General features: G+C 39.4%; 1 protein-coding gene across 1 annotated transcript; it reads left to right on the top strand.

The window, feature by feature from the left end:
- Window positions 1-220: 220 nt before the first annotated feature.
- cat (catalase) lies at window positions 221-10,540 on the top strand. The gene is made up of 13 exons (XM_085462435.1): window positions 221-353; window positions 958-1,129; window positions 2,028-2,138; window positions 4,858-4,988; window positions 5,383-5,487; window positions 5,695-5,820; window positions 5,904-6,095; window positions 6,282-6,434; window positions 6,522-6,660; window positions 7,146-7,276; window positions 7,683-7,790; window positions 8,021-8,104; window positions 9,117-10,540. The coding sequence occupies exons 1-13, from the start codon at window positions 288-290 to the stop codon at window positions 9,180-9,182; spliced, it is 1,584 nt and encodes a 527-aa protein (XP_085318561.1). The 5' UTR covers window positions 221-287; the 3' UTR covers window positions 9,183-10,540.
- The last annotated feature ends 3,690 nt before the right edge of the window (window positions 10,541-14,230 follow it).

The raw sequence follows: 14,230 nt of genomic DNA, 5'->3' as shown, positions 1-14,230 counted from the left end.
TGTGCAAAATGCCACACTCTTCAAATTCATGCCAATTAATATTTTTACGTCCAGTAGATGTCCTACTAGAGCAAATGAAGCTTCAAGACGCTTTGTGCTGGGGTGAACCAACTAGTAAACATACCCCTGACCAACTTTGTTTGCTACTCCGTGAGCAAATCAGTATAGAGGGGCGTAAGAGGGGCGGGACCATCGCAGGCAAGGTCCAAGAAGAAATGTTCTTTTCTGGAGTCAGGATAAAGAGTTTTATTCCGAATAGTGTGTGGTCTAAACGCTGAGCTGTCGAGATGGCTGACAACAGAGATAAAGCTACCGACCAAATGAAGTCATGGAAAGCGAATAGAGGCTCTCAGGTCTATTCATTCGGTTTGATCGATTTTTTTTTTGGTTTTGCGCGGTGATGAACTGGAAATGGGCGATTTAAGCTAGCTTTTCGAGAGACCTATCGTTCAGTAGACGATTATATTCAGACATATAACTTTGTTTTGTAAAGGGCTTACTTGCTAGCATTACTATTTCATTCTTTTTAGCCAACGTTCTTCAAAGAAATCGAGTGGGTGACTACACATCTGAGACATTTTGGGCACTAAAAAAAACAAACACGCGAACCAGCCGTGAAAGAGATGTCGTCTGAACAGCACATAGTAATTGTTATGATGCCAAACTGCACCGTTGTATACACGTGTTACTTTTTATGCGTAACACAGTTTGCATTTTTTAACTCCTCATTCAAAATCGCCATCATGTGTTGTTAGTTTGATTAATTAAGTAATAAACCAGCTGCACCGATTTTGTTTCTTTACTGGAATCATCAGGTTAAAGTAGCAGAAAAGGACAGTTGTCATGTATTAGTGTTCTTGTAGTCTTTCTTCAAGATGTATATATTTAATGCTTTTTCTGTTTTTGTTTGTGTGTTGTGTTGTTTGTGTGTTTTGTTTTTAATGTGTCTATTATTAGAAACCAGATGTGCTGACCACAGGCGGTGGCCATCCAGTGGGAGACAAATTGAACTTGCAGACTGCAGGGCCAAGAGGGCCGCTGCTGGTTCAAGATGTTGTCTTCACAGACGAGATGGCCCACTTTGACCGTGAGCGAATCCCAGAGAGAGTGGTCCATGCCAAAGGGGCAGGTAAGGCATTATGCTGCAATCATGCACTCAACATTTTTTTGCTTTGAGGTCAGTAAGACAGCAAGACGTTTCATGCCCACACTTAGAACTAAGGATTGTGGCCAGATATACAATCACAATATATTTTTTCTTCATTTTGATCCGATAATAATACTCAAATATGGAAAACGGTGGAGTGCCCGTGTCAGGGCCTGTACCTGCCTCAAGTGGACGAGTTTAAGTATCTTGGGGTCTTGTTCATGGGAGAGGGGAGCAAGAGCTCAGCAGACAGATTGGTGCTGCGGCTGCAGTAAAGTAGACCCTGTACCCATTCGTCGTGGTGAAGAGAGAGCTGTGCGTACCCGTTGATCTGCATTGTCACCCGCACCTATGGTCACAAGTTTTGAGTATTTGGACATTTAACATGAACTAGAATGCCACAAATACAGAGTTACTAAGTTGTGTATTCAGCTCCCGACACCAAAGATTGTCGGTGTTTAAAAGGTATTAACAGCAGCTATGTGGTGCAGTTATTTCTGAGATAAAGCAGTGGCCAAGAATCAAGAATTGTATTCTGGTGCAGGCAGATGGCTACAAATGACTGCATTAAAATACAAAGTTAAACAAAACAACCAATAAAGTGGTCTAAAAGGAAATGTGGATCCTGCTTATTTGTGGATTAACTCTGAACAATTGTTAATCTTTACAGGCTTTACAGATCAGGGCTTCAGACTTTGGACAGACATTGAACGAGTTGTTTGTTGGAATACGAGCAAACTAAGACCCAAACAACTTGGGTCTTATATTTGTCCTCATGATAAATAAAGTAAATACAAGAACTCGAAATTTGTGAAGCTTATATTAGCAGACATGTCTTTTAAAATCTGTATTTATTTTTATTTTTTTCTCCATTATTCAGGGGCGTTTGGCTACTTTGAGGTCACTCATGACATCACTCGCTACTGCAAAGCCAAAGTGTTTGAGCATGTTGGCAAGACTACACCAATTGCTGTCCGCTTCTCCACTGTGGGTAAGAACGCCTTGTTCGCCTTGGTTACAGATTTGCTTAGTGAGGGGGGGGTGTTTATTCTTCCCTGTTTTTGATGTGATAGTTTGGACTTGCTATTGAAATCTATAGTAGCACCACTGGACTGCACTCTAGGTCCTTACACTCGTATGACTCATTGATGTTTGCAGGTAGCAGGAGAGGGACAGCTCAGCTTCGGACAGTGCTGGGGTTTTAGCTAGCAGCTTAAATTGATGTAACTAATAGGGGTGCAACGATATTCGTATCGATATTGAACCGTTGGATACAGTGCTTTCGGTTCGGTACGCATATGTATCGAACAATACAACATTTGTAATTTATTTTATCAACTTTCCTTCTGACAATGCTGTCTGTGTTGAGCGCTCAGTGAATCTGCGTTCGACTACTCCGCCTAGGCTGCACTGTCGAGCGCAGATCCACTGAGCGCTCCACACAGACAGCATAGTCAGAAGGAAGAGCGCAGGGCAAGCTAGCAAGACAGAAGTTAAGCTCTCCTTGCAACATAGACCTCCCGCACCCTCATTCAGATCTGGCGTTTGGAATTATTTTGGTTTTCATGTGACGTATGACCCTGAAGGTAAGCGAGTCATGGACTAAAGTAAAACAGTATGTTGGATGTGCCATGCAATGCTCAATTACATGGGTGGGAACTAGTGTGTTAGCGCAGTTAGCTCGTTAACGTGTTGGCCGTCTAGCCCCATGCACGGGGCGATCGGCGGTAGCTCGTTAACGGAGATTTGCCGTGTTGTGGCGTTAAGGTCATTTCAACGAGATTAACCTGAAAGCACTAGTGGGAACACAACGAATATGACTGCACATTTACGCTGACATCATCCTAGTGCAAAGACAAGTGGAAGCAGAAAAAAAACAAGCAAGCATGCTACTAACTTTAGCCGAGTCATTTAGACAGCTGTTTAATATGCTGCTGAGAATATAGCCCAGAAGAAGCGGATAGTATAGCTTTTATTTTGGAAAGAGCCATCTCTCTGTAATAAACTCTCTTTTCCAAAGATGAGTGATTCCTCAATCAGATACAGGGCTTGCAATATCGCTAGCCCGACGTCCTGGGGCTAGCGATTTTTTCAGTCGGGCTACCAAAATCTATCTCTTCCCTGCCCGTCGGGCTATTGTAGGAAGGAAAAATATATGTCAATGCTTTTGCATTCTTTCAGAAATGTAGCTGGGTAATTATGTCATTGGCATCGGTGAGCCACTGTCAATATGTGACATATTGAAATCGCGTTTAAATTTGCGCTTGTTTTTTTGCTTTCACTTTGCAATCGCACGAACTGTGTATAGAGAGCGACAGCACTGATCTGTGAGTGATGATAATTTGTGCACCAATTCCTCTGACATCGTCTTATCAATCGTTAGCTTACTATGCAAACATGACAAGTGAAATCTCCCGCAGCTTAAACATGTGAGAGGTTGATCGCGCAGAGAATCGCTGAGCTTATGTGAGTGCGTGTGTAAAAGCAGCAGTATATATATTTTAGTTCTGCTGAGCCAAATAAGACAGGTCAGGGTGAAGAAGTGACAGCCAAAGAAAAGCTTACCACAAAACGGAGAAGTTATGACAAATCAGACTATAAGGCAAAAAGAAAGTGCAGCTTTATGGTTTCATGGATAAAAGAATTTCTGTGGCTGCAATATGACGAGCTAAATAACCAGGGCTGCACATAAGTGGTCCGCAGGTGCGCATTCGCTGTCAAAATAAAAAAACACGCACAATGGTTAGGGTTAAATTTAAAAACTGTACTTTTGAGTTAAAATATATATTTATAATTTGAATAAATGACAAATTAAAAAGGCATGAACATTTTTTTTGTATCGAAAAAATATCGAACCGTGACACCAAAGTATCGAACCGAACCGTGAATTTTGTGTATCGTTGCACCCCTAGTAACTAAGGACCATCAGTGGCTTTCAGGCGATTCTTAATGGGGAAAAATGTTCCATATCCACAGAGCTCTGACATAGTGGCCTAAAGATTGTGTTGCTTTCCATGTTTTTGTGGCCTGGGGATCACCGAGGATTTGCTACATCACAAATGTACACCACTTCTTCACAGTCCTGCATCTGCTTTCAGCATATTTTATATTTCAATTAAAAAAACAATATATATTATTCAGAATTGTGCATGGGATGGAGTTTGCCTCAGAACTTTGACTATACTTATATTTAAACTGTCAGGACAGTTTAAATATGAAACAGGTATGTTTATAAATATACTCCTGGATTATATGAGCCCTTAATCTTCTCACAACATGTTCATGTCTGCTGAAGACAGTTATGAAATGCTTTCAGAGGAAAATAATATGGACAATTAAAACATTATATTGAATGTTTCAGAAAAATGCAACAATAGAAGATGATGATAATGATTTACTGCTGAAAAGGTTTTTGGTATGAGTTGCAAAACAAACTTTTAAATGCAAAGTGTGAGTAAAAGTGGTTATTTGTTAAAGGAGTGTTCATTGTAAGAAGCTGGCGATGTGATGGTAAGTGGTGTACTTACCATCTTGATTTGTGTGACACCAGAAGGGACATTAAAGGTAACTTTCAACAATGCTACTGGCTGTAAGGTGCAGATGGTACACACTGGCTCCAAATTTAGTTTAAAATAGTCAACCATATTACGTCATTGATTTTTGAGGAGTTGCTGTCTTATGGTTTGTTTGTTTGTTTTTTAATATCCCAGCTGGAGAGGCTGGGTCTGCAGACACTGTGCGTGACCCTCGAGGTTTTGCAGTCAAGTTTTACACTGAAGATGGCAACTGGGACCTGACGGGCAACAATACCCCAATTTTCTTCATCAGGGATGCCATGCTGGTGAGTGGGTGTAGGGACGCATGTGTCTGGGCAGACCGTAATGGTTCAGATTTTTATAATTTTGTGTCAGAGAGTTGTAGTGTTACAGCAGTACTTTATTTTTTTTTATTTATTTATTTTTGAACATGTAAATAATTCTTCCAGGAACAGATTGTAGATCTAGTTTCATAAGTGGATGATTTTTCAGTTTTGTATCTTGTTTTCTTTGTTTTTACATTAAATATCTAACATGGGGTGTTTACACTCTTAGTTTAACTCAAAGTTATAAAAGCCAAGCTTGTTATTCCTAATGTAAGATATTTAAGACCAGAGACACATTCCTCACAACACCTGTGCTAATATCAGTCAAGTGTACATTGTCTTATATTAATGTCCCATCCTTAATTTCGTGCAGTTCCCATCCTTCATCCATTCCCAGAAGCGCAATCCCCAAACCCACATGAAAGACCCTGACATGGTGTGGGACTTCTGGAGTTTGAGGCCCGAGAGTCTGCATCAGGTAGATGCTGCTGAGCCTGATACTGAAAAGTCTAGTGTATTATGTCATGTCAGCTGAGGTGTTTCTAAAATACACATTTAGGATAAAGAATATTTTCAAGTAAGTAAGTCTTTCTGTGCACTGTTGCTCGCTGTCTTTATACTTGTAGTCATTATTGACAGAAACTCTTGTAGTTGTTTTCATGGTCTCGTCTTGTCTCCTGTGCAGGTGTCTTTCTTGTTCAGCGATCGAGGTTTGCCTGATGGCCACCGTCACATGAATGGCTACGGCTCTCACACCTTCAAACTGGTCAATGCCGATGGTGAACGTGTCTACTGCAAATTCCACTATAAGGTCTGCCTGAGGTCAGCTTTATTAGCTGTTATGTTGTGTGTTCTGCCATCTCTGACTTAATTTTTTTAAAATAAATTTTTTAGACGGATCAAGGAATAAAGAATTTGACGGTGGAAGAGGCAGACCGCCTGGCAGCCACCAACCCAGATTATGGAATTGCAGACCTGTTCAATGCTATTGCTAATGGAAACTACCCATCCTGGACCTTTTACATCCAGGTCATGACCTTTGAGCAGGCTGAGAAGTTCCGGTTCAACCCGTTTGATCTTACAAAGGTACCGCAGTTCTGCACAACAGACAACATCTGAGTTATAAAGTAATACGTGACATAAATGTGCAGTGACTTGGTAACTTGTTTTCCAAAAACGTCCATATTATCACAGGTTGTCTCTAAATAATGACGTGCTCATTTGAAAATCACAGATGACTTTTGTGATTTGTAAATTTTATTCGCGGTGCAGGTTTGGTCACATAAAGAATACCCACTGATCCCTGTGGGCAAACTGGTTCTGAACAGGAACCCAGTCAACTACTTTGCAGAGGTGGAGCAGGCGGCCTTTGACCCAAGCAACATGCCACCAGGCATCGAGCCCAGCCCTGACAAGATGCTGCAGGTGACATTATGGCAGATTTGACAAGCTGGGGGGAATGAAGAAAAGCTAGGTTGGTATTGAGCTCTGTCCTCCATGTTCTTTGTCTAGGGTCGCCTCTTCTCCTACCCAGACACGCATCGTCACCGGCTGGGAGCAAACTACCTGCAGATCCCTGTCAACTGCCCCTTCAGGGCTCGTGTGGCCAACTACCAGCGTGATGGTCCGATGTGCATGCATGACAACCAAGGTGAGACGTGATCAGGTCTGGTACCTGTGGCTCAGAAATGAATCTTGAGTAATCCTGGAATTTTAATCCAGGTAGTGTTACAGTTTATTTATACTGAGTTCTTAACTGTTATTTTTAACTGTTATTATACACGTGACATATACACAAGTGCATATCACCTTTGAAGCAGACGATCAGTGATGGTGTTTTAAAAAATCTTAGTGATCCAAAAACACCCTTATTATATAAAATAATTAGAAATAATTTTATAACATGGGCATTACATGCATAACCACAGTCATCTACATTGTGCACAAAATGTAAAAACTAGCGATAAAACATTAATTTTATCGCTACATTTCATGCATTGTACAGTGGTAGATGTGTGAATAACGTATGTCATCACTATAGTCACTGATTATGGTTTTCCACAAACATCTGGTCTTTGTTCATTTTTTTTCTTTCTTTCCTTCACTGCCTCACCAGTGTTTTTGTTTGACCACCAGGTGGCGCTCCAAACTACTACCCTAACAGCTTCAGTGCCCCAGAGACTCAGCCTCAGTTTATGGAGTCCAAGTTCCAAGTGTCTGCAGATGTTGCTCGTTACAACAGCTCAGATGAAGACAATGTCACACAGGTAATGATGATTTAACAGGATCTGTAGGCGTGTGACACAGAGTGTCTGAGGCCCAGGCAATTTCAGATTTGATAATATTAAAAAGCTGCATAAATCTGTATTTAATATGAACAGTGGATCGAATGATAAGATGAAATTGTTGCTCATTTTTTAAAGGGTAATGGAAATATGTAGATTTAGTTTTAGTGGCTTTTTCTTCCTGTTACTGCACTCTGGTTTCTGGTTTCTTTGGCCTCATCTTGAAGGAACACAACCGTAGCTAAGGCCACTTCTTATTAGTTACAAACGGTAGCTGTATGTTATAAGATGTTGTTTAAGAACTTGGAAATCCAGTTAAGGACTGAGTCAAAATCTGTTTCTGATTAGTTCCTTTTTCCTCTGGAGAATAAACCTGTGTTTTTTGCAGGTTCGCACCTTCTACACTCAGGTCCTGAATGAAGAGGAGCGACAGAGACTTTGCCAGAACTTGGCAGGGTTTCTAAAAGGAGCCCAGCTCTTCATCCAGAAACGCATGGTGAGTCCAAGCACTACAGTCTCTCACTTTGCTGTCGCTCATAGTTTGTGCTTTTTGGAATGTGAGGTTTCAGGAAAGATGTTGTGCTTATTGATAAATGTAATCTAAAACGCTACAATAGCATTTACTGAATGTTTATTCTTCATGGCTTATAGGAGATGGAGAGAATGTGTTTTTTAAAGAACCTGCTATCCTCCAGGACTGTAATGTTTTTCTTCTGTGTCTTGCAGGTCGAGAATTTGAAGGCTGTGCATCCAGACTATGGAAACAGAGTTGAGACTCTTCTCAAGAAGTACAATGCAGAGGCCAAGAAGGTATGTATGTATGTATATGTTTGTATATATGTGCTCCAATTTCCACTGGGACCACTGTTATCTTCACCCTTCACATTTTCTCGAGCTCTTCTCTGAGCCCTTGGTATTTCTCGAGCTTCTCGTGTTCATCCTGAACTATGGTGATGGCACTCACTAATCCCCGGCTTCCTCCACTTAGCATACAGTATCAGGGTGCTGGACTTGGGGTGAAACCCTCCATGCATGGTCAGGAGCTTCCTGGTCTTGATGTCAGTGGCTTCTATCTCCACCTTTGGCCAACTACTAGTATTTTTTTTTCTTTTTTACTTACTGTGCTAAGTGTCTTCTTTTTACTTTATATTTTATACTTTTACTACGTTTACTTGGTTATTATGTTACTATTCTTCATCTTGTTTTATTGCTGCTGGCCTCTGTGAGCCACCAAACAAATTTCGTTGTATAACTACAATGACAATAAAGTGCTTTAACTCTTATTATCCCAGCAGGGTACCTGATCACGGACAGGGCATAGGTGTTGTTCTTAACGTTCAGCTGACTCCTCATGACTTGCTTGACGCTCTAACCCATGTGCCTTTTCATGTTAGCTGGACAGGAGCTTCCATGTGGTGCTGAGCCTGGTTATTAGTTGGTAGTTGTATGGGACTGTTACCTTCTGGAGGTCCTTGGGGATCATCACTGTCCAGCCTTCGTTAGCTATTCTGGGTCTCTCTCGTTGACTAGTAGCTGGTTCATTTGTGCTGCTAGACACTCATTTAGTCGGCTTCTTTAGCCAGTAGGCATGAATCGTATCAGGGCTTGGTGTTGTCCAACTTTTCACACTGGAGTCTCTTTCTTGGATGTCTACCACCGTAATGAATACTGGACCCTGTTCAGGGAGGTTGCTGTAGTCTCTTAGATACACTGGTTACTGAGCATTGTTGTTATGTGTTGTGTCCTTCTCCTGTTGTTTTTTTTTTTGTTTTTTGTATCTGATCTCATTTGTGTTTTGTTTGTTTACTCTGTCCCTTTTCAGGATGCCACTTTGCACGTTTACAGCCGTCCTGGAGCCTCAGCCATCACCGCCTCATCTAAGATGTGATGCCTTAAATTTCAAAAGATGCACCTGTGTGATAACTGTTAACTAAAATGGACCATTATTCGAGCCATCAGAAAAGGTTCAGAATACTAGCAGTCTAGTTTTTAAATGTTTTGGCTAATTGGTTTTTAATTTAGTTTTTCCAAGCAGTTTATTTCTAATAATTCTCAGCAGCACTTGCATTTTTCTTGTTATCTACAACATAACAAGGTTGAGATAAAGTCGCCATGATTCTACTGCAGTGTTTTTGAGCTTTGAATAGTTATTGTTAGATCAATCAAGTTTAATATGCATTTAAGAGCATTTTATTCCATTTAATTTTGATTTGATTGCATTAAGTTCATTTACTAAACCAGTCTTAGCTAATTCCTCAGAGTGTGTATACTACTAAACTACAATGCTTGAAAATTTAAAAAGTATTGTAACTTTAAAAGAAATCTGTTCACTTGTTAAAAATTATGTTTGGTATCTGCTTTAATGTCAAATCTCGGTTTAAGCTGGTAAAACATCTGGAGTTTTTATGAACCACAGGTTTGCTGCTGCTTTATTTCCCAGAATGAGCAATGATCTGTTGTGGTTACTAGTAGGGCTGTGCGATATGACCAAAATCTCATATTCCGATATAAGACATTTATCGTCCTGATAACGATATAAATCACAAACTATACATTTTTAGACATAAGTTTTAACGGCCACCATTTTCTTTCATAGTTTGAGTCTAAGGTTTGTTTTTTTAGCGCTTGACGGCTCTTTTTTTGCTTCTCATCCATAAACTATCTGCAGACTCTTTCCCGTGATTCAGTTTATTTTGAAAAGTCTCAACAGGATGTTGAGCTTTATTGTGAAAGGTTTGTGTGGAAAACAAACAAGCGGACAGCGGAGCCACGCGATGGTTTTACCGTCATTGTTGCTAACGACAACACATAAAAGCAGGTGCTTGTCTTGTCCGTCCGTAGTGTGGTTATATTAAATATAAGAGAAAGAGAGAACTTTAAGAAATGGTTATATCCACTACAGTGACCATCAAAACGATGAAATAATATTGCTGTAAACAGTTTATTTTACGACACCACGAAACAAACGATAGCGTAATAGGAAACGATAGACGTTTTTATATCGTCATGTGATATATATCGTTATATTGAACAGCCCTAGTTACTACTTCTTCATATTTGGCTGAACCACTGGTGAATGTTATTGTGGTATGTGGCAATATGCTACCAAGAAGTAATATTAACTAAGATAGTCTTTTGTGGCTTTCATATGCAAAGCCTACAACTAACAATGGAGTTGAACTTTATCTGAGATCTATTCTGTGCCTGTAGTAAGGAATTTGTAATTAAAAGTTTATCATTTGTCTACTTTTGTCTTCCATTCTTTAAAGAAATGGCAAGTGATCGATTGATTTCCATGCTACCTTTAGTTGCAACCTTTAGTTGGGAAACAGTTATGTTCAGACTCATTATTTTACATTATCTCACATGGAGGTTGTGATGTTAGAAGGTAAATTACATTGTTCTGTACAGATAAAGCTGGAAAAGTCAATAACAAATTTCAATTCAATTTTTCAATTAGACAGCTTAGTGCAGGCTTCCAATCCCTTTATACAAGGCAGTGCATGAGATGCTGTAGCATTTAATCCAAACTGGCATTTCAATTTGGCTCTCATATCTTTGTCAGATTTGGTTACCACTGTCTCCCAAAGCCACCACTTGGTGTAAATTGACAAGACCTGTTAGCTGTTTGAGGTTCCAACTTAAAACATTAGTGTGTGAGGGTGTAAAGTAGTAACTTAGGTGGAGTGAGTGGGAGCGACACACATGAGCCAGCTACTAACTAGAAGAATCTCTGAATTTAAAAATGTGTGATTAAATAAAAGAATGTTATACTGGATGCATTGTGATTGACAAAGATTGACGTTTAAAGACAAAGTAAAAGAAAGTAATCCCATATAACTGTATTAAAAGGCATTATGCTAAATATAATGTTCTTGTGAGAAGGGGCTAATAAAATGTAATTGAAGAAAGATTCCATAAAGCGAATGAAACATGAAGTAAATGTTCATGTGTAATGGATATGGAAGCCCGTTTCCGCCACTAAGTATCCATAACTTGAAATTTCGAGGTTTTTTTTTTTTTTTTTTTTTTTTTTTTTTTTTTGAAATTTTGACTTATTAACTCGACATTTGGAGAAACATAACTCAAAATTTCAAGTTACTTTTCTCAAAATTTCTAGTTAATAACTCAAAACCGATCAACAAATTGGCGCTTTCGCGAGTACGTTTGCTGATAGTAACTTTAGAGAAAGAGAGAACTTTAAGAAATTAATATATCCACTACAGTGACCATCAAAACGATGAAAAAATATTGCTGTAAACAGTTTATTTTACGACACCACGGAACAAACGATAGCGTAATAGGAAATGATAGACGTTTTTATATCGTCATCCGATATATATCGTTATATTGAACAGCCCTAGTTACTACTTCCTCATAACCTCATAGCGTCCTCATAACGCCATCGGATTCAGCTAATAACACAAGGATTTCATCATTTTTGAAGTCACGCTGAAAATACTCAGCAATCTGTGCATTCATGACTGGATTTAATACTGGTAGCTTAGCTGTAGCATTTGTAGCTCAGGGCTTCAGCTTCCGGTTAACAAGGAAATGACGTCATTCACGTAGATTGGCAGCGCTAACTCAAAATTTCAAGTTACTTTTCCTCAAAATTTTGAGTTAATAAGTCGAAATTTTGAGAAAATAATTTTGACTTATTAGTCATCTAAAAGAGTTTTCCTAAAAAACGAATTAGGCAAACAAGCAAAGCAAAAGGGAGCAGAATTCAGGTTTTTGTGAAAGGCCAAAATCAGGCAGGAGGAAAACTGGGAAAAAAATGCTCCAAAGCTCAAAGCAAAAATCTGGCTTGGTCATAGTGGACAGTGGGATATGAAACATCAGATGCAGAAGTGATGCAGCAGTGGGAAGACAGGACAGATGTGAGGACCAGATAACAAAGCAAGCAGCAGCCATAGCTGTGTTAATGTAATGTAGAGAACACGTTGTGTTGTGTTCAGAGATGGGCAGTAATGCGTTACTGTAATCTGATTACTTTTTTCAAGTAACGAGTAAAGTAAGGGATTACTATTGCAAAAACGGTAATTAGATTACCGTTACTTTCCCGTAGTAACGCTGCGTTACTGCGTTACTAAAACCGTGATTTTTTTGCAGAATGTCTCATTCTGCAAATGACAGTGACGTAAGCGAGTGCCACGGTCGTAACAACAGCTGTGTGCAGATCAACAATGGATCACATATCGATTGTGGGAGAGAGTATGAGCGTGCAGCGTTTAAAGCGTGGAAGTACTGACCTTACTTTGAGTTTGATTCCATAAAAAGTGACAAAAACATTAGCGTCCATCGTGCGTGGGAAGAAAACTTATTTTTACAGCGAAAAAACCCCCCTAAACTTCCAAGCAAGCACCGAGTGCGCCATGACGTAATGGGAAACTCACAGAGAAAGTCGCGGATTCTTCAACTGACCGCGGCACACCTGCACCAGGGTAAACCTCCGCCTACCGCGGTCCTGCTTTACAGGTGAAAATAGAGCAACAGGACCGCTGAGTCTTTGACTTTATTTATTTTCTGCTGTGTTTTACTTGCATCTATTTGAAAGAGTGAGTGTAAACACAAAAAATATTTTATTTTATTTTATGTGCTGGAATGTGTAGACTAATTTATTCAAGTCAGAGAATGTTGCATATAATTAAATTTTTGCTTGATGCATAAAGTTAAAAGATTAAAACTGATAAAACAAGTTAAAAAAAGAGACTTTTCCATTTGATTACATTTTGTATGATGGATTATGTAGAAAAAGTAGAATTGGGCTGAAAGATCTATCGCTTTATCACCTCTTCAGGTTGTAAATCGTGTTTTTAAAAAGTAACTAAGTAACTAAGTAATTAATTACTTTTGAAAATAAGTAATCAGTAAAGTAACGGGATTACTTTTTTGGGGAAGTAATCAGTAATTAGTTACTGATTACTTTTTTCAAGTAACTTGACCAACACTGGTTGTGCTGAGATGTTCCTCATTAGCTGGCTATAAAGTGTAAATGTGTGATAGGGTCTTTTTTGATTCATGTTTTTTAACTGCTAAAAGAGCGAGTTAGCTGGAGGACTGAAACTAAATGAAACATGAAAGCACAGCTAGTCAGATGGCTAATTAGCACTTAGTGCTGAGATGGTTGAACTTAAGATAAAATTTGCTTATTTTCAAGAGGGAATAACGTGGCATTGGAAGCCTTCCTGCTCAGTGAGGGCAGGTTTGGATTACTTGAAATGTTTTTAAGATTTCCGACCTGTATGAATTTTAGAGCGAAACAGTGATACGCCCCTCCTGAGGAGACACTCGATCCTGCAGCTTGACAAACCAGTTCTTTCCTGTCCATTGGAAGAGCCCCTTTCATGTGCTTAAATGGACAGTCCCCTGAGAGCTGCAGTCGGAAGGTTGATTTCACATCTTTTACTGTCTTTAGTGTCGCCAATGGGCAAGTCTTTTTTTTTTTTTTAAACAAGCAGTTACCACAACAGATGTACAATAATTATCTCACTCTTAAGAATAGTGCTTTAAAGTCATTGTGTCATTTGATGAGCAAGATAATACGATGACATATTCTGCACTGTTTTCTTTTTCTCAAATAACTTTTTTGTCATTTAATGGAGTACACAACTTCTGTTGGAGTGTAACATACACTTACCAGCCAGTTTAAACAGTAGATGTTTAACTGTATCTAATCAGCCAATCAGTGCATTTAGACACAGACAAGATGTCCTGCTGAAGTTCAAACTGAGCATCAGAATGGGGAAGAAAGGTGATTCAAAGAACTCTGAACTCTGGTCTGTTTATTTTAGAAACTGCGGCTCTATTGACATTTCCCAATACAACCATTTGTGGGGTGCACAGACCTTCTTAAAAAGGTAAAACATCCTGTTAGCAGCTGTTGTCTGGGTGAAACAGCCTTGTTCGTGTCAGAGGTGAGAGGAGAATGGC

This window comes from Copadichromis virginalis, linkage group LG7 (assembly GCF_057382275.1).
Source record: "Copadichromis virginalis isolate Kocher_CV1m ecotype Utaka linkage group LG7, C_Virginalis_male_GT1.1, whole genome shotgun sequence".
In the NCBI taxonomy this organism is placed as follows: Eukaryota; Metazoa; Chordata; class Actinopteri; order Cichliformes; family Cichlidae; genus Copadichromis; species Copadichromis virginalis.
The sequence above is the reverse complement of the archived record's forward strand: the minus strand, read 5'-3'. Positions and strand labels throughout refer to the sequence as shown.

Coding starts and splice junctions, on each gene's coding strand:
- cat (XM_085462435.1), top strand. CDS start 288: ATGGCTGACAACAGAGATAAAGCTACCGACCAAATGAAGTCATGGAAA. Junction 5,488..5,694: donor GGCCCGAGAGTCTGCATCAG/GTAGATGCTGCT, acceptor TCTCCTGTGCAG/GTGTCTTTCTTGTTCAGCGA. Junction 7,791..8,020: donor TCTTCATCCAGAAACGCATG/GTGAGTCCAAGC, acceptor TGTGTCTTGCAG/GTCGAGAATTTGAAGGCTGT.